This window comes from Ambystoma mexicanum, chromosome 4q (genome assembly GCF_040938575.1).
Source record: "Ambystoma mexicanum isolate Mex_15411 chromosome 4q, UKY_AmexF1_1, whole genome shotgun sequence".
Lineage (NCBI taxonomy): Eukaryota > Metazoa > Chordata > Amphibia > Caudata > Ambystomatidae > Ambystoma > Ambystoma mexicanum.
In genome coordinates this window covers 749,691,774-749,713,156 of record NC_090928.1, presented here as the reverse complement: position 1 = coordinate 749,713,156, position 21,383 = coordinate 749,691,774, and the positions used below count along the sequence as shown (strand labels likewise).

Genomic DNA, 21,383 nt, shown 5'->3' with positions numbered 1-21,383 from the left:
CTTGTAAAAGAAGACACCTAATATTGCACCAACATTGTGTAAAAGCATCCGTTATTACTTCTAACGAGACCCAAAGCTCGGACAGCTTACCCCGTGCCCTGAGACCCGAACCTGTGGCCTATGATACCTAGTCAACAGGATAACTACAACCCTGTATTGATGTATCGCCAAAGTACTCCACCTAATTCGCATTCCTCCTGTGTTGTATTAACCTGTAGAATAACCTATTGTAGGATTTACAAGGCAACTGACATTGCAGCATTGAATGAATGGGGTGTGCATGGCCCTTAGGGCAGAAAGCCAAGAAAGACGTCCATCAATGACACTGACCACGCCTGACCGGACAGCGCCTCCCGGATGAGCCCAGCTGACCTGCCCACCCCCCGTTGGCACCCAGCGGTGTCCACCAACCACGAAGCGATGCATCACAGCTGCACATATAGTTAGTCGACGCCACCCAATTCCCATGTACATGTGCCCCCTATAGTGTGTACGTGCCTATGACACTTTTTGTAAATATAAACGCCTGTCTTTGCGATTGTCAGACAGAGCGCTCTCGGAGTTTGCAGAGTTCTTTGCATGCCCTATTTGACTTAGATAAAACTTACCTTGAGCTCACCCGCACTTGGTCCTAGCCTTATTCCCATTCGTGGGAGAGTCCGTTATTGCCTCTCATTGCGGGGAGGGTCGTGCTATCTGGGGACGCTCGCCTTCAATCCCATGAGGTGATGCAGGATGACCTCCAAAGCTTCATGTTGCAGATGCATTCATCAGTGTCTTGTCTGGCCACTACCACTGAGGACCAGGCCGGGGCACTTCGCATGTCTTGCTTATCTTATATGTCCTTTGCATGCTGACATGCCAGTATGGTATTTTAAGAGAGGCTCATGTCACTGTATTAGCTACCTATGTGTATTCCTCTATGGGTGCACCTACTGTGCTGTACTGCATGTCACTGTACATCTGTAGAGCAGGCAGTGTACTCCTTGATCTGTCCTTTCCTTGGGATTCCCTCTCTGTGTCACTCTCTCTCCCTCTCTCTGTTGTGGTACTCTGTACTCCTGGGATAATCACTGTTCATTTCCATTCTCCCTGTGTTGATCCTGCAGTAGGTGGTGTCTGCATATTTTCTTTGGGACTCATGTGATGGCATGTATGTTCATGGTGTTTGTGCTCTTACTATGTTTGATATTCAATTTAGGCGAAGCATCTCCCGACGGTGTGCATCATATGCAAGGCAGGTGGGTTCCCTGTGCAGGTAAGTGAATGGGATTTGCTAACACTTGTGTGGTGTTTGATGTGAGAGTGCCACTGTGTGTGTTCACTTTGAATTGACTTAGCTTGTGTGAAACACTACTTCTTAAGGAGTGCTTCTTTCACTGGGAGTGCTTCTAATGATGGGTACGGTCATGTTCTTCCGATGGATAGGTGGGGGCACTGTTCACTGATTATGCTAAATGTGCATTGTAACTGTGCAGCCCTTACATGTTTGTTTGGGTTTTGGTAGCATGGTCAACTGTTTGTGGCCTGTGGCAGGTGCTGATGTTTGGGCTGATGTGTGTCTCGTGGAAGTTTTATAATGTGTAATGAGGCACACTTCAGTTAGCTAGCCGGGTTTGTGGGATTATGGCTGTATGTCACATTTGGCATGTCCACATTATGGATGAACTATTAAGGTGTGCAGCAGCAGTTTCAAGCCACAGAAATGTTTCTATGTATGAATTCTTGTGGGATGATATGTTGTGTATCAGCACTTTAGGGTTAGTGGTGTTTGTGCTTTCTCATGATTTTCAGATTTTCACATGCATGCTGCACCATGGTGTTTGCAGCTTCTAGTGCAACGTGGCTGGGTCTATAGTACTGCTGTATTTGAGGGGATGCAGTATTTGACCATTGGTATGCTGTGACAATGAAGTCTACATTGACCATGGTCGGGTGGTTAACAGTGTACCTTTAGCATGATTTTATCGTTGATTGATTAATCATGTTGCTTTCTGTTGTCTGCTTATGTCTTCCATTGTGGCTCCCTTGATGTGCAGCAGTACATTGTGACATCAAGTCTGGTTCTGGCCGAGGTACAAGAGGTGAATATTTCAGTAATTGCAAAGCCATCCACTGTATATTTTGCAACAGCTCCTTCACAGTACCTTTTGAATGTGCTTGCATCACATATGTTTGGATAATACACATGACTGACTAAACTGACTTGTGACAGGCTCTTCAAACACAATACGCCGAACCTCTAACCCCACTGACACTCACCATCATCATTCCTCATTTTCTGCATGTCCTCATGTTTACCCTGAAGTAGTCACCAGAGTTCACAACTCGTTGAAGGTGTCACCCCAACTGGGGTGCCGCTGCACCTACTGTTCCATCAATGGCAACATCTCCTCTGTGGCAACTGCTCGTGCTGATCTCTGCAAAAACTCCTTTCATGCTGTTTAGTTTCCATCCTCCATCAAGCACTCACTTGTGCACACCATCCTTAATATGCCATATGCAGGGCCTTCCACACCACCAAACTACTGGCACATTCCTTGCTACACCTTCCTGGGGAAACTGCTTGACAAGTTAGCCCTTCGACAAATTGACGCCCATGAGGTTGTTGTTGAGGATGTCCATGGACACCAGTGTGGATTGAAACTGTCCAGGGACACAAACACTGCTCTCCATTACACACATGAATGAATGGTGATATCCATCAAGTCATGATCCTCTGCTGTCCTAATGCTCCTTGATATCTCATCTGCTTTTCACACAGTTAGGCATTCCATCCTCATTAAGATGCTCCATGAACAGCCAGTGGACTTGCTTAGCTCATTCTTAAAAAAACATTCCAAAAGAACCATTCGGCGCCCTTTCTTCTACCCTACCTCAGCCTACACCGGTAGCATCACGCAGGTGTCCATTATTTAGCCATGCATCTTTGACATATACATTTCCATTTTGCAACGCTTCTTTGACTCATTGCAGAACTGATTCATGTGCTATGCTAACGACACACTACTCTTCTGCAATGTTACTACTGACACACTTGCACCCTCATTCACCATGACTGCCTCTCAGCCATCCTGGCCTGATGCAGTACAATTTACCTCTGCTTGTGCGCCATTTGAACATGAAAGTGTCCCTATTGGGTCACCTGCAGCCTCTTTCTGGCATTGACTCTGTCCTTCCTACATGGGCACACTCCCTGCCACCTCATCCCAAGGCAGCAATCTTGGATTGTTCTTTGCCTAGCTTTTCCTTCATGCCTCTTATTCGGGAGATTGTCAAGAAGTCCGACTTGCAGCTCTTGATGCTGAAAGTCACTGTTCCCTTCCACGCCATCACACAGAGGTGCAATGTTACACATGGTGTGGTAATCTCCAGGCTAAAGTACTGCAACATCCAACTTCAAAGTGTTCCTTGGTCCACCCCGCAACCCCTACAGCTTACCCAGATTAGGTCTGCAAGACTCGTCATTGGACTCAGAGCCAGAGACAACACCTCTCCTGCAATATTGAGGCTTCAGTAGCGCACAGACTCAGCACAGATTAAATTGTAATCCCTGTGTATCATCCACAGGGCTGTCTGGGTCCCTGTATTGTCTTGAACGCTTCCTGATGAAATACTCCCCTTCTATTTCTATTCCTCTGGCAACTACTCCCTGTGTGTGAAGCACTTCGGTATTATAAGGACTGATGGTGGGTTAATTTCCTATGCGTGATGCCTTCTGTGTAATAGACTCACTCTGCCTCTGCGTCGTGAGCATGAACTATTTAAGCTCACATTAATCATGAAGTCCTTTCTCTTCTCCACTTCCTTCGCCCACTCTCTTCCGTGCTATTGATGCAGTAGTGTGACTCATGTCCATGCCCTTATGTGTCCTTGGTGTCATGACCCCCCACATGTATCATGTAAAGTACTGTGTTTATACTGAACTTGCTCACGATCAGCATCAACACGTGACTTGTCACTTCCATTTGTGTGTTCCTTTCTCCCCTTTTCACCACAAGATTTTCTCCATGCACTAATGCAAACATTTTGCCTTCACATCACCTCTGCACTTGCACGCTTTGAACAGTCATAAGGCATTGTGGCATTGTCAACCCTCCCAGTTATTGTCATGATTTCTTGGTGGTATTGATTGTATGAATGCTGTGTTAGTGAATAATCGTCTACATTCACCTGACCCCAACCAGTTGCCATGTGTGCCCTTTGAAAGGTTAGGGGTTATTGGATGAATGCCTCTGCAATGTACATCACATGTGTTCAATGATAATGTGCTTCCTTGTCTGTGTGCAGTGCACTGTCCCAATAGTAAGCAGGTGATGGGCAGCATTATCATGGCATTGGTAGTCTTCCAAGGGAGGGTCATGTTTTGTTTGCGATTAATTATGTGCATATGTGCTGTCTTCACATTTTCATGCAGCAAGCTGAGTGAAGTGTGCATTGTGTATGTGACATTGTGTGATGAATGTGGATGTGTTGCATGCACATTTGCTGCATGTCATTGAGGGGGACAGACAGTGTGGGTGATGTTAGGTGTGAGTGTGTATGTATTGTGTGTTTGATTGCATGCAGTGTGCAGGTGTTTGTGCATGTGTGCATGGACACATGGTGATGGCTGTATTGTGACTTGTGTTTTGCACGTGTTGGATGTCACTGAGGATTGCCCGTGGCTGTTCAATTAGTTGTTTGCATGTATGTGTTACATGGCCTATGTTTGATGTTTTTCTTTGTCTGAGGATCCAGGTAATGACGGGTATTTCATGTCCCGATATTTGAGTGTGAACTGCATGTCAAGGGGACAGGTATGATCTTCTTTTATATTGATCTTTATGTGATGTTACACATTTCACCAGTATGTTAGTTATTCACTTGCAGCACTGCAGAAGGGGTGCACTACAGTGGGTGTGGTGCACAAGGTTCACGGATCAGGCTATGGCATGGTGGACCTCATTTCTTTCTGACCACCCATCCCAGGGGTAACTCAAACCCTTTCCTTCTTTTATGGCTGTTTCAAACTGGGGCATTCCCCAGGGATGTAAGCTATCCCCCTAATTGTTCTACGTGCACATGGCTGCCTTTGCATGTGTGATTATCACTTTCAACTCAAAATGGAAGTGTTATGTGGATGACACAAAACTTTATTTGAGGATACCCTCATCTGCCTCCTCTTCATCACTCACATCTGACTGTCTGTCCACGATTCAGTCGGGGTGTGCTGCAAACAACCTGTGCCTTTACGCCACCCGGACTGAACTAGTTTGCATTGGGACCCCTACTTGGACCTGCAGCCGCACCCATCTGCACGGGTGATAGTCTTTGGGGTCATCTTCGCCTCCACTCTCTCCTTCTCATTTCACATTTCAGACATCTCTGGAAAGTACAATTATCTGCTACACCTCCTCAGAGGTACAGTACCTTTTTGCACTTTCCAACAGCAGGTCACGGTTTCCAAAGCCCTGGTTATCTGCAGGCTGGACTACTGCAGCAGCCGCTTTCTCACCCTCCATGCTTTTAATCCACACCCTCTATGACTCACACACAACATGACCACAAGCCTTATCCTTGGCATCATGACCAGGGACCGCCTCTGTCTGGCATTGATTTCCCTCGACTAGCTACCTGTGGGTGCAAGGATCAAATTTAAGGACTTGTGCATTGTCCACATGGCTTTGTGGTACCTGGGTAGTACCGATATGCAACGATTCATGCCTGAATACTAACCCTCCCGAGCCCTCTCCTCATGTACCTCCAACCTTCTTCGAATGAGTAAGTTCAGGCAGAAGAGATTTGTAGCAAGATCTTTATCCTCACCAGGGGCCTCACTCTGGGATAACCTCCATGGCGCCCTCCGTATGGAGTCTTATCTCCTTATGTTCCTGGAAATACTCAGGATTTTCCTCTTCTACTCTTCCTTCTCTCTCCCTCTTCCTTGCTAACCTATCACTCTGCTCTCTCCCTCCTTTTTTCCTTTCAACTACATGAATGGCCGTCTGATGTACCTCTCGGTCTCACAGGCCGTTTGCACCTCCGGGCAGTGTTTAGCACACTTGCCTTCGGGACCTGCACTAGCCTCATCATCACTGCACTTTGTGAATGCCCCTAAAGAGTTGCCTCTCTCTGTGCTTACCCCAGCATACACTGACTGGAGGCACGTGGTCCACCCTCCCGAACCTGTTCACACCCTCCACCTACCACTCCCCTGGAAACGTCTGTGCACTTGCTCGTTCTGATCACCATGCCTGTAGATTGTCTGTTTGTTCCACCCTGTCCTGGATCCCTGCATGGCGGCACATTCATGCACTTGGTCAAAATTGTAGAATCATTGTCAGACAAATTCAATGTTACCTCCACTGTTAATTGTATAATATGCACTTACTCTGCTGGTACAGACTATTATTGTTTCAAATATGGAAGGGCTCTGAACAAGTGATTTTATTCCACGTGTTCCATCTATCCTTGAGCGGTTGTAGACACTTGCCTTGTGCATTGGGCCTTTATGAATATGCTTTTACATGACACGCCATACCATGACACAGTCTAATGATTATTACACATGTCATAGGGGATGGTTTGGTTTGGGTGACACAGAGGTGATTTAATAGATTGTTCGGCATGGTGTTAGTGGCATACTACCTGTTCAATGTGTTTCTTTTGGCAACACATGATGATTAGTCTTTTGGTTCTAAGGGATGCACACAAATTAGCACATCCAAGGGGACTTTCTCAGGGTGGTTTTGTGGGCACAAGGGATTGGCCCATTGTCAACATTGAATGGCACCTGGAATGTACCGGCCTCAATTGCACTCCAGAGTTAGGTGACAAAAGTAGGCAGAAGCTGGGTACGTGTAGCCTCTGCATGTGCCCTTTTCCCAACCACACACAAGCGGTGGGCCTGTGGGTGTGGATGGGGTGCCGCCACCATGTCCACTGGGATGCCACGCTGTGTTGCAACACTGTGCAGGACACATGCTGCCACTATGATCCTGCAGACTACTGGCGGTGCATATAGCAACACACCACCAGAGTGGTCAAGGGAGCGGAAACGTGACTTGAGCCTTTCCGAATGTGCGCTCCACTATGCCCTGAGTTGCAATATTAGCAGTGTTGTATCTTACTTGGGCAGGCATGGTGGGGTTCCGTATTGGCGTCATCGTGTAGGTGCTCAGAGGGTAGGCACTGTCCCCTGGAGAGGTGAAAATGTTTTTCATTAGTTGGCACGGTATATTTGTCTGTGTGTGACATGCATGCGTGCGCAGGACCATTGATACTCACCAATGAGCCATGTGTTGCCATGCTTCCCAGCTTCCATGGCCCGGTTTAGGGGTGACATCCTGAATATATAACTATCAAGGGTGGAGCCAGGATAGTTTGCATAGACAGAAGTAATGATGCCCTTGGCATCACATACAACCTGAACGTTGATGGAGTGCCAGTGTTTCCGATTGCGATATATATGCTCTGTTGCCCCAGGTGGACGTAGAGCAACATGTGTGCAATCGATGGCACCAAGCACTTTAGGGAAGTGCGCCACCCCATAAAACTCCTGGACCACTGCCTGCCTTTCTGCAGGTGTTCTGGGCATATAGATGTGCCCGTAGACTGAGGAGCATGCAGTCTTTATTGCCAACTCCTGGCGTAGGTAGCGTGACTGTGTGGCCTGTCAAATGTCTCCAACTATGGCAGCCGTCCGCTGAAATGACCCAGTGGGCAAAAAATCCAGTACAGTGAGCCCCTTTTGCAAGGGGCTCAGTGCTTGGGAGCACAAGTTGGGTGATGTAAGGTCATTTTACCACTCTGTGACCAGGTCTAATATGATATGAGGGGGAAACCTAAACCTGGCATAGACCTGGTCGTCAGGTATCCCAAAAAGGCTGGCCCTTGGGTGCAAGATCCGGGCCCTGGCCATTCTCCTCCTCCTGCGGTGTCCCACAACCACTGCTGCAAGAAATTGTACATTCATTGCAGCTGTATACGTGCGTTTGTTGATTGCGCTGGCTTTTTATGCATTTGTTTGTGTGCGCGTTGATGTTTGTGCCCGCTATCGCATGGCGTACGTAATTCAGGATTAGCATGTATTTTTCCGCTAGCACCGGCGAACCCTGTTCGATTCCATGAGTACGGTTGTTTAGCACGCGAATGGGCGGTACAATTTTTTTGACTGTGGAACGTCCCTCGTAATGCCCACATTTTCGTTTGTTGTTCCCCATTCCACGTGTTTCGTCCCCTTGTTTGGTGGCTGCGCAGGGCCGGCCAGCACTTTGCTTGGAGTCTCACGCAAGGCGTTCGTGGTGTCACAGTTACGTGTTGGACCAGCGCCGATTACTCGCAGGTCCCAGGTAAGCCCTGCGCATTGTGTTACATGAATCGACGAATGGGGACTCCCCGATTTCAGCACAAATGATTCTATGAATCGTGCCCTATATGATTTATTGGACTGACAGGGATAGAGAAGGAGCCTTTTGACTGGGAGGGTGCCTATTGATTTGGACTCAGAGTACCTGATGAGCACCAGAGTTTCTTTAGTTTAGGTAGGGAAACCCCATTAGAGTTAAGGACACATAGGTTTATTTTTATGTTAAATAAAAGTCCATTACAACCATCATAGCACCACTTGGTCAGTGTCATAATTCCTTGTCGCTACGAGGTACAGTAGTCTAAGAGCATGACAAGAAGAGATGTAGAAAGACATAGCAAGGCAGTGTGTATTATAACTGGACAAGCTCAAACAGTGTTCAAAGTGCAATTATAACTCTCCATTTTTCAAATAATGCAGGTCACGGAGGAGTGTGCAGAACCGAAATTCACTGACAGTTAAATGGCTCACCTGAACGTCCAGTTGTAGTCATCAGTGAACCGCTCCATCAGGTCAAAATGAGCCCCTGGTACGCTGCATATCGGGCGGTTGACGAGGTCGCGCAATCTCATGTACAGATTCCTTTTATAAAAGTTCTCAAAGTCTTGATAGAGTGGCACAAAATCCTGCATTCAAAACATTAAACACATTTCTATTTATTGTTTTTTCTTAAAGTCCCTCAACCACTCACAATTTGTATTCTCCAACAGGCCACAACAATAAAGCATGCAACACATTTTACAATACCATAAGATAAAAGGAAAAACCTCTGAAAAAGGTGTTTCTGTGCACTCATTACACAGCTGACTTAGTCGCAAAAATACTGAGTACCCCATTTCCTGCATGTCCACACAACATTCTCTTACGTGCAGGTGAGAGAGGGTGATGAGTAGAAAGTGGGGTAGAGATTTAGTGAAGCACTGTGTTGTATTTCTGGTGGCGATTCAGGTGTGCTGGTGGAGAGTTCTGTGAATGGCATCTTGAGAATGTGGCTAAGGGGGGAAGACCTAACGATATCTGTGTATATGAACGTGCACCCTGCTGTGCTTAAGCTGCAAATGGAGAACTAAAGTCATTTACCTTTGTACTGTTCCTCCTTTCCTGAATGTCGTGGATTGTCACTTTGCTACACACCTTTGCCTACAATGCAGAAAGGGGGGGGCAGAATTTCTTGGGGAGGCAAAATGCTACCGATTAATAGAAACAGGAGAACACCAAAACATGCAACTACTGTTCAGAGTGAAGCCATGGTGTAGTGCAATATGGAGAAAATGCTCCAAAAGACATGTAATAAACAAGGGAGTGATAAAGTAAAGGAAAATAAAGATGAACTCTTGGCACATAAAGATGTGTTATCCAAAGCAGGCAGATCAATAAGATGGGCGGACTAGCCCAATGTGTTATATGTTCTGTTCATCTACAAAACTCTCCTCATTGCAACACATACAACGGCCGGACAATATACATTTTCAAGTACATCTATTTTACTAAAGGTTTTAAATAACTGGCTCCCGTCCTTCCACAAATCATCCCCTTGTGCCCCACCCCATGCCGGTTTATCTTCTTTTCACCCTTAGCATAACAAAGTCAGAACTGATAGACCAGCGATTTCGAGGAAAACTTCAGACTGAGAGAACCTCATACCCTAGGGCATTTTATTGATGGTAAAACACCTCTTGTGGACTTTGTGCATTCTTCGATAGCTGCATTTCCATACCATATGTGCCCATAGTTTAAGCACCAGGTATATTATTTCTTTTTTTTAAACCTTCTTTATTGAAATTTTAAAATAGAAGTCAAACAAACAACAGTCAATGAATAAAACAGCAATCATGCAAAGTTTCAACACAAGTTTTGTACAATATTTACAGGGAGTACAGTGCTCAGAAGGTTGAGAAAGGAAAGGATGGACAGAAACTAGGGACAAAAGAGAAGCTTGTCTTCTCTCTACTCGAAGGAATAGCCAGATCTTGTAGTCAGCCATCAATTGTTGGCCTCGTGTCACTCTTCCAACACTTCAGAATCTATTTTTTTGCTATCAGAAGTGCTCTATAAAACCAGAAAAGTTGATCAACAGATAATTGGATACCCACTGGGAATAATCCTAACACGCACAGACAAGGGGAGCCGGGGAGCATTGCTTCATTTTTAAAGGTGTCCAGTATATACCATGTACGATTCTCTGTTGAGTGAACCTCAGATTCAGATCAATCTTATATCTCGACGGTCATGCACAGATTCGACTCCAATTCCTTTCCAATATTTCAGAACCCAATTCTAGAGACCACAAGGCCTTACCTCGCTCTGTAGGAGTATTGCTACATGCTTGCATCAGCAACTTATATATAGTGGAGGCCGAGAGTGGGGAGCTCTTGGAGAGGTGGATTAATGGAGGGACATCATGCAACAAGGCATTTAAAGGTGCTAGTGCATTCACAAAAACTTAACAAAGGACTTGATAGCGGCCAGCCTCAGAAGCCCTAAGCTTATATTTGAATTTAAGGAAATCAAATGAGAGCATTGAAGCACCATCATGCACTTGCCCCAGGCGCCAGATGCCAGCAGTCTGCCAGGAAGACCATGATACAGTGCAGTTATTAAAGCATAGCGCTGGGTTCCACCAAATTGAGGAATTGGAGCTCAGTAGACATTTGATTCCAGAATCCACACAGCACTTTTTCCAATTGGGTTCTTAAGGGGAAGATTCTACCAAAGTATTTCTTCTTCATCAATGTTCTGAAGAACTGGAGAACTGGACCCTACATTAGAAAACCCCTCATCACAGGCTAGTACAGGATCATCAAAACCGGTCATACTTGAGAAGGTTGACCTTCCAATGGGCGCACACATTTTATTGGACACCATTCTGGGTTCGACCTCTCAAGTCATAAAATGCAAATCAATCACACAAAGCACGGTCTCCTTTTTTTTAAAATATCACATCCCTGTCCATTCTGAATCGTGCTACCATGTTCATGGCCCACATGCATGAGCTTCCTCTTCTGTGTGCTACACCTTCAATGCCATATTTTAGGTCTAATCAGGATGTGCTTGCATCTGCTGAAATACCTCAACTCCTTCCCTTTATTCAATACTGCAAATGAGTAAACAGTCTGAAACATTATCACTGTGCATGGACCCAACCAGCGGTACACAAAATTAAAATAAGGTGGAGAGGGCAGTGGAAAATTGAGAGAAGGCACCAACTGGGTTTTGCAAAAACAAGGGGGGGTTCTTGGAGTTTCTCTACTAGCGGCCTATATCCCGGGTTAGAGTCTCAACCAGAGTCTTTAGCTCACTATCCTTTCACAGAAGAGAAAGGTCCACTACATATCAGTCTTTGTCCTGCCCAAGAGCAGTCCAACACCGAAATGCCTGGCAATTCTCTTCTAAACAAGAGTACCAACAGCAACCCCAGACACATGTTTCGGCCTGTTTGGGCCTCGTCAGTGAGGTGGAGCCCTAGTCTTGGATTACTTATCTGAGGTTACTGTATGGTAGTGACTTGTCAAATCCAAAATCAGTGCCAGATTCTGGGCATTATGGGCAGGTGGTGTTAAGGGGTACTTTATAGGAATCCAAGAAGTAGGGAACTTTGGTGTACAATAGAAATTCCTGTGGACCCTGACTACTTGACACAGTAAACATGAGACACAAACAGAAGAACATTAATGAGAAACTGTTGGGGGAAGATGTTCAAAGTCTGGGGGTTGGACACATTGTTTGCTGAATCCTCATTGTGCCTTAATCCTTCAATCACTCTTTAAGGGAAAAAATGTGTTCTGGCCTAATTGATGCTTATGCAGTGTCAAATGCATATTTAACATTCACAACGAAAATCTTTGTATGTTGTATGAAGACTTGAAATAAGCAAAGGGTTTTGACAGCTTTATGTACAGCGAATATAGGAAGCTACAGAAAGCATTAGCTGTGCTGGACAATGAAGACTCCACAGCTTGCTCTCCCCACAAACTGTTGCCCACCTTTATGCTTCAGACAGGCATACCTCATTAATCTTCCATATACTATGAAATTCCGACAAGGGAAGGAGAAACTAAAGAAATTCTATTTCAGGCTTAGTCTGAAGACTAGTGCAGGGAAGTGAAAGTAGAAGAAAGCATTCTCGGTGTGCCAACATTAAACAATGATCCATAGACAGGAGTGTAAGGGTGTGGCAGGTGAAAATACTAAATCATGCTCAATGGACTTCATATTACATTTTATTGGTCAATGGACTTCAGATAGGATGTTCAGAAAGGACCAGAGTGACACACACACAAATGGAGGGAGTGTAACAATGCTGTTCTATGATGTTTGTTCATGAAACTTTGCTCGAGGCCCATTTGTCTGGATTTTTTAAAACACATTTCCTCGCAAATAAAATGCAGGTGGAGACCCCTCAGCAACTCTCCCACACCCCTCTATCATAATTAAATACCTAAACCTAACTCCCCTGCCACCCACATTTGTGAGGAAATGTGTTAAAAAAACGTTTGGTGGGACTGGCTTGAGTGAGAGGTGCCTGTATACTTGCCATAAGCATGCTGATCTGCCCATTTTTAGAGCACCTGCATGCCCCCGAGGGAACCCCTGCTGGGACATCAGGCATCCAGGGGCTAAGGCCAGGAGGAGGAGCAGGTGGTCCACCCCTGGGACTCTAGAGGGGATCAGGGTGACATGAGTGTGCAGGCAGCCATGGCTGGCAGAGTGAACACCACACTTATTTATTTGTATTTATTTATTTTACTGTGCATTTGTAAGGCACTTATACAGCAAGTAAATTGTGTTTCAAAGCGCCCACAGGGTAACATGGAGGAAACATGGGAATGAAAGGCAAATATAATAAAAATGAAAAGAAAGAAAGAGGCGTTTCTACTAGGCCTTGTGAGCATTCAGAACATGCGAGTGCAGAGAGAGAGAGAGAAGGGACGAGGGAGGGGAGTAAGTGCTAGGAGTTCCACAGAAGGAAAGGCTAGGGAGTAGGTTGCAAGCAGCTGTTACGTGCCTGGCAGAGATCACTTGGTAAGAGTGGTCAACTGCCAATACAATAAGTGCAGGCCTCTGAGACGGCACAGGCAAGTGGGCTCCCAAAGGTAAGTGCTGGGAGGGGGCGGAGGCTAAAGGCAATTGGGGGGGGCAGGACCCAGAAAGACACATAGGGACCCTGGTCACCAATCTCTGCGACTGTGGGGTTTGGCAATGGAAGGAGGAGGCGAAGGAGCAGGTGAAGAGGAAAGTCATGAGCAGCTTCCGAATTTGAGGAGATCTGGTTCAAGACGGAGAAGAAGGGGGAGGCTGTTCCAGAGGAGAGCCAGCAGAGGAAAGAGATCAGCCACCAGCTCGCTGTTTAGAGAAGCGATTGGCACGCAGAGTTGAGGCCGGAGGAGCATAGGGATCTGGAGGGAGAGTATTTGGTGAGAGCCAGTTGTAGATAGCGTGGTTCCCCAGCCCCAGATAGCCTTATGGATGATGCAGAGGGATTTGAGTTTGATCCGTGACATTTAGTGTCCTGTGGGGTGGTTGGTGGGGCATTCATAGTAGGAAGCGGGGCAACAACTTAGCTCCTAAGTGGACTTGTTCTCAGGACTGGGCACCCTTGTTCTGCTAGATTTGCATTGTGCCTGGCAATTGTGGACATTAAACTGACCAGAGTGGCCTTCGCCAGCTCAGCGCCCCGGCTTTATTTGCCTATGCCAAATAGAAATCGTGAAGAGGACAGACAGACAGTTATGGAGGGCTTTGCGCGGACTGAGGGGAGAGCTGTGAATCAATCAGACACCACCATGGAGGTAGCTGCCTCATCGTCGGTAGGTCTGCAGGGTGAGTGTCCCATTCTGACAACATTTGCGGCACTTATTACGGCACTGGAACACAAGATTGACGCAGTCATTGTGGATGTTGGCCTGTTATGACAAGATGTGCGTGCGCTCACAGACCGCTTGGGTACTGCGGAATTGCGGGTGCAGGATAATACGGGCAGCATAACCACCACTCAGGCGCAAGAAAGGGACCTGATTGATAAAGTGAGGGTCCTAGAACACCGAGTTGAGGATGCAGGGGGCGGGCCCAGAGAAATAACATCAGAATCCTTGGTCTCCCGGACGGAGAAGAGAGAAGTGATCCTATGGCATATGTTGAAAATATGTTATTGTTAGAGGTGGGCCCTGGCACACTCATGCAAGGCTTTGCAGTTGAGCACACCCACAGGTCCCTGGAGCGGAGCCCCCGCCTGGTCCCCCAAGTCCCCTGGGACAACTGATTGCAAAAATCATGAACTATAAGGAGAGGGAGAGAATATGGGCCTTTTTTAGAGAGGGGGGATTATTGTCTGTACGTCCCCGAGGCTGGCGATATACCCTGATTACACTGCCTTGGGCCATCAACAAAGAGCGATGTTTGGGCCCACTAACAAGCGACTACGGCGGGCAAACCTGTGATACATGTTGATTTATCTGGTAAAGCTTAAGGTGCTGCACAGTGGTAGGTCGCACTTCTTTGAGAGCACAGCAGAGGCACACTGTTGAATCGAAACACAGGGGATACCACAACTCCCAGACAGAGGGAATAATGCGCCATAGCACAGTGCCGTCATTATTCATGAGGGACCCCATCTCTTTAACCTTCTCCCCTTATAGCATGGATGGAATTGGGAGACGGATGCTAACAGATTGCGGGGCACGTAACATTGAGATACCAGAGCGCAGGGCTGGTGCCCTGACGGCGTTTGCTGCAGGCGACGGCCTCACCCCAGTTGTAACTTATCCTTGGGGGGGCACATCTCTCCAGCCCTAAAGTCTCTCCACTGGCTCCCGGTGACTGCAAGGATCAAATTCAAAACCCTCTGCATCATCCATAAGGCTGTCTGGGGCATGGGACCTCTCTACATCCAGCTTTCCATCCCTAAATACCGTCCAGCCCGAACCCTTCGTTCTTCTGGCTCCAATTCTCTGCAGGTCAGACGTTTCTCCAAGCAGAATGTGGATGGTATATCCCTCTCCTCTGCTGGCGCCTCCCTTTGGAACAGCCTCCCCCTCCCCATCAGACTTCAACCGGATCTTCTTAAGTTCCGGAAACTTCTTAAAACCTTCCTTTCTCCTCCGCCTTTGATCTCCCCCTCCCCTGTTAGCTCTCCACTTGCCACTGCGACTAGGGCCTGGTCCCTTTCTGAATCTTACAGGGACCAGACCACCCCCTAACAGTCCCTACCAGCATTCTTCGCCAGCACTTGCCTTTGGACGCCCTCACCCGGACTGTCCCTACCCAGTCCGCCTGCCCACTGCACTTCGCCTTCCCCTGCCCTCTTTCTCCCCTGGCACTTATCGCTGCGGCCTGTTACAGCACTTGCTCATCCCCCCTTCTTAGGTCCCCCCACTATTGCACTTCTCCCTCCACCCCTCCCCTTGCACTTATCCTAAAGCACTTGCACGGTAGGATTATCACAAGGCCAATATAACTGTCTCTTTTTTCATGTTTTTGCTTTTTCATATTATATCCCGTGTTCCCCCCCTCCTCCCTTTCTTGTCTTGTGGCGCCTGGAAACACTTGTGTATAGACGCCATAAAAATGTCCAATAAATAAACTTGCGATGCCTGTTTTGCGGCATCAAGCTGCTGCACTTTACCCGAGGAGTGGGAGGTGGGTGCAGGAGAGGCGGTTGTGCCTGAGAGTGTGATCTGCTGCTGGGCCGTGGGGGGTTGGATTGGTGGGGGGAGTGGTTGGGTTACCTCCCTTGTGGGTTTTTTCTTTTTCATCAGCTTTTGCCGAGAATAGTTGACTTGTTTGTTGGTGGGTTGGAATGTTGTCAAGGTCACACTTACAGTCAATACACAGGTATGGGTAACATTACTGCAATCTTTCATTTTTCATATGCGGCTAGCACAAGCTATCTGGCTGCCGGGGGATGCGTATACTGGTCTTTCTTGCTCTTGCTGTTTGGAAGCTGCCCTTGAGGGGAGGGGCGGTTGGAGGGGTGGGTCTGTGAGAAAACAGGGGGCTTGGTGGGACCAGAGGGATGGCTAGCGACCTGAAAGTAATTACATGGAATGTCCAGGGCCTTAATAGTTATGTTTAGAGACTGAGGGTGCGTGTGTATCTGATTAGGATGGGGGTACAAGCTGTGTTTTTGCAGGAAACGCACCTTACAGTTGATAGGCAGGCCACGATTGCTAGAAAGTGGGGCAGCAAACTGTATGTCTCTCCATTGTCAGCGTACGCTAGAGGCATTCTCACATGGGGTGTGAGTACGCCTTTTCAATTGCTGGAGTCCAAGGGCGATGACGAGGGCAGAATGGTTCTGGTACATGGGTTTTTGGAAAATAGAGAGGTACGCTTTATAAATACATACGCTCCTAATTACGATGCCACAGTCTTTTTTACTTCACTCTTTTCAAGACTGACTAGTTATAGGGTGGCCGCATGGGTCTGGGCAGGGACTTTAATTGCACCCTTAATCCTTTTGTAGACCGATCAGACACGAAATATCAGAAACCCGGCCCCACCAGCTAAAACCTTGGGCTCACTGCTGTGACATTTAGATTTAGTGGACATCTGGGGGCAATGTATGGAGCGACTCATAGCTATTTGCACTTCTCGGCCGTACATGGAGTGCACAAATGCATTGACTACATTTTCACTGGGCAGGAGACCTTGGACGAGTTTGTAGCCATTGAATATAAGGCAAGGGTTCTTTCTGACCAAGCCCCATTGATAGCCACATGGCAGAGAACCTCGCGGAGACCTTGGATCCCTAATTGGCGATTGAGGGCAAACGCCCTGCTGGATGACGCATTCCGGGGATACTTAGGAGACAGGATTGAGAAGTATTTTGACATTAACATGGATAGCGTTGTGAATACCAGCACCTTAAGCAACGCTAAGATAGTCATGCGGGGGGGTGGCTATTGGAAAGATGGGTGGCCTCAGGCAGGACACATGCTAGCTCCTACTGACACTGAGGCCACTATTGCGGCAGCAGAGGGTGCCGTGGAGGGGTTGGGAGAGGGGTCTGTGGAAATAACAATGCTGCGCTCTAATGCATTCCAGAATGGGACTGACTGGGAAGATTCGACTTCGCCAAATACACTCAGAGGTTGCATGTGGAAGGGGACAAACCTGGGAGACTATTGGCATGGCTATGTCGGAGGGAAGAGCCAAGGGACATGATTAGTGCCATCACTGATGAGAGTAGAACCACAGTGAAAACACATGGAGAGATTAATGATTTCTTTTCTAGATATTATGAATCCCTGTATTCGGGCGGACCAGAGGAGTGTGCTGGAGACATCAGGGAGGGTCTGGCTCAGATTGCCTTGCCAAGACTGGACGGAGAACAGGTAGACATGCTGAATGCCCCACTCCCCCTAGACGAAATTTGTACTGTAATATTGGCCATACTGACTGCCAAGACCCCGGTGCCGGATGGACTCCTGAGGGAGTTCTACAAAATGTATGCGGACATACTAGTGCCCAAACCTCTGGAGATGCTAGAAGAGGCTTATGAGATGGGAATGTTGTCTCATAGTCTGCAGGAGTCCACCATAGTGCCCATCCTCAATCCTGGTAAATCCCAGCTATATTACAGTTCCTATAGACACCCTTTCCAATGTTCAACCAGGACTGCAAGATCCTTACAGCGGTATTGGCAAACAGACTAAAAAAGGTAATAGGAGCCCTGGTACATACTGACCAGACTGGGTACGCCCCGGTGTGGAGCACCTCTTGGAATTCAAGGAGATTGTATCATGTGATAGCTAGTACTAACCACCTTCGGGTCGACTGTGCAGTGGCCTCAATGGATGCAGTCAAGGCTCTCGACTCGGTCAGGTGGGACTGGCTGTTAGAGACCCTGAGATACTTCAGCGTTGGGGTTGCCTTCTTACTGTGGGTCAAGATAGTTTATACCGCTCCCAAGGTGAGAGTGAGAACTGGGAAACAGACCTCTAGGTCATGGGGGCTGTACAGGGGCACAAAGCAGGACTGCCCAGCTGCCCCCAATGTTGTTCATTCTTGCTTTGGAACTGCTGGCCGCTTTCCTTAGATTGGACTATGCAGAAGCAAGTATTGTGGTAGACGGGGTATGGTACCTGGTCTCTTTGTACACAGACAGCATGCTGCTGTATATTAATCAACCTGAGACCAATGTACCGTATATCCAGGATACGATTGAACGGTTTGCTGATCTCTCTGGTATCAGTGTTAGCCGGGAGAAGTCCTGTTTGTTCCTGCTTTCAGAACTCCAGGGGCTTACTTTGGAACAATTACCTAACTTGGAACTGCGATGAAAGGTTGATACCTTCCGATATCTAGGTGTTAACGTGTGGCAGGATCCTGTTTCCTCACATGAGCATAACATGCAAATGGCTTTCAACAGTGTGGTCAATTCCATCAAGTTATGAAGGAAACTGCCCCAGGAGATGTCTGGTGGGGCTGCTTTATTAAAAATGGTTGTGCTTCCGCGTCTCTTATATAATTTTGTTAATGTACCTTATAATATACATGGGAGGTTCTTCCGGTCGCTGGATTCGCTAGCTCGAGACTTTCTGTGGGAACAAGAACAGAATGGCATTACGCACCTTGCAGAGACATTATGGCAGTGTGGGGATCAGGAAATGTCATTTGAAGTTATATTATTTGTCAGTGCAGCTGCAGTTTCTGGTGCGTTGGCTGGGGGACGAAGTCTCACTGGATTATTTACTCCTGCAACCGATGGTAGAAAAATATTTTTTTAAAGAGGTTTTGTGGTTGCAACGGGTTCAGCTCCCGCGTCCCTCTCAGCTCCTTGCACTTGGCAGGGAATTATGGCGCAGGATTTGGAGAATCCTGGGGACTTCTGTGTCCCTTTGGTCGGAGTGCTCAGGGAATGAGTGGATATGGTCACGTAGTTCAAAAGACATTGGGAGGATGATGGCATATACGGTGGCGGGATATACTGCAGGATGGTAAAATTATGGACTTCTCGACCTTGACCAGGGGCTTCGGTATACATAGTGATCAATTCCTGTTCAATCAGGGCTTGGTTACAAAGATAGCAGGGGATGGGCAGACTTCTGAGAGGGCATTGACGCTAATCTGGTGCTTGATACCATGTATGACGTGTCAGAGGGGGGCCATGTGGTTTCTAGGTTGTACAACCTATTTCTCAATAGACTTAGCGAATCAGCGCTAGCAGTGGGTATGAGGTGGGAAGAGGATATGGGGAAAGCTTTCACAGATGACGAATGGAAAAGAGTTTTGGTATATACTAAAAGAGTCTCTAGGAATTCTAGATTTAAACTCCTACAATTGCATGTCATGCATAGCGCATACATGACCCCACAGAGATGATCACGTTTTGGTGGAGCAGGTGCTCAGAGCTGCTCCAGGTGTGCTCATGAGATGGTGGATATAATGCATATGTTCTGGCCCTGCCCAGTGATAAGGAGGTTCTGGCAGGCAGTGGCAGACAAGGCGACCGCAGGAAGGACACAGATGCACGCATGGCCCCACAGACTTGCTTGCTGGGGATGCCGGGGGGAAATAAACACACCCTATATCTCTCTAGGATGAAAGATTTAATTTGTATTTTGGCAAAGCGCAGAATTGCAATGGCCTGGAAGTTAGCTGAGAGGCCTAGAATTGAAGCCTTGTGGATGGACTTAAAGCGTTGGTCACTGGCTGAGACTGCAGCATGGTGTAGGGCAGTGCAGGGTGGGATGAGGGAAGCAAGGAAGTACAGGAGAAGCTGCATGGAATAAGCTGACGCAGACAATGTTTGCCCCTTTGATGGGGAGCCCCTGTGAACATATTTACTTGGGGGTCTGCTAAGGCAGAGGAGGGGCAGAATTTAAAGAAAAGGGTGGACCTTAGAGAAATTAGTGGGAATTACAGGGGTGTGGTCAAATAAGGGAGCGCCTGGAAGATAAACATACCGTGTGCATGCCAAGGATTCCTTTGAGGCAGGGTTCAGGTTATGTGAGAAGTGTGCTAATTATGTTGAAGATTGTGTATTAGAAGGTGTCGTATTGAGACAGTGGAGACCTGTCAGCTGACCGGTGGTTTGTTTTTGTATGTTAATAAAAATAGTTTATATATAAATAAAACTATGCTGGTGCTGATTACAGCAGTCTTGCTTGTGGTGTACTTAGACTTTGGGAAAGTAAATATATGCCACTTTTAGTGCCTAAAATAATTGGTCCATTTGAGGCAGCGAGACAAACAATGAAGACATCAAATACTGTGGGGGGATGGGTGTGGCACAACAAGAGAGTATTGCACTCAAGAGCAATGCCACTCTTAATTACGCAGGAAATGGAATGCGTGCCCTCATGTACACAAGCTGCCAGTGCATTTCCCATGGTTTATGAGTCACTTCTCTGCAAGAGCAAACCGGGGAATGTGTTACTTTACGGCAGCCAGAGGTAATTTCAAAGCAAGTGGGCCCCCCACCCGTGCAGGAACCCACCTACACGTGCGGTGCAACCCAAAGAAAAATGCTCAAACAATTGTGCTCAGACAAGCTCTTCTTTCATTGGCACATGATGTATTAACTCATTTGGTCTATTTTTCTGGTTTCTTGTGGATTTCCTGCTTTGAAAGAGGTTATTTGCATTGATATAAAAAAGAAGAAATTAACGTGCACTGTGATGAATCCGGGTGTCTTGTCACTGCTTCAGAAGGGGCTGCCCCCTTTCAGGGAGGCCAGGGGGGTGAGACCGCTACCCGAGAGTCCCCCTGATGGTGATGGTGCTCAGCGGGAGGATCTCATGGTGAGGGGGTACCCCATTGAGAGCAGTGGTGAACCTGGTAGAACACAATGTCCCCTTAACCCACCCACCTCCCCTCAAAGCCCCTTCCATTCCCTAATATCTAATGTCCCTATGCGCTTTGGTAAGACATCTCAGAGAGAAACCACTGGGACGAGGAAGAGGAAACAAGTAATAAGGATCACCAACCTGAACGCTGGCATACTCTCTAGCCTTTGCAGCAACGTAATTGGCTAGTTGTCATTTAAAGACAGCGAGCGAACAGAACAATGGTGTCTACCTTCTACACTTGA

At 47.2% G+C, this 21,383-nt stretch overlaps 1 protein-coding gene across 1 annotated transcript in view; it reads right to left on the bottom strand.

Annotated features, from left to right (window-relative positions):
* The window catches only part of LOC138467979 (serine palmitoyltransferase 3-like), a 1,171,530-nt gene that overhangs the window by 864,989 nt on the left and 285,158 nt on the right, over positions 1-21,383 (bottom strand). Inside the window, exon 3 of the mRNA XM_069608334.1 lies at positions 8,822-8,976. Within this exon, the coding sequence (XP_069464435.1) occupies positions 8,822-8,976 (155 nt within the window). The remainder of the gene's footprint in view (positions 1-8,821; positions 8,977-21,383) is intronic.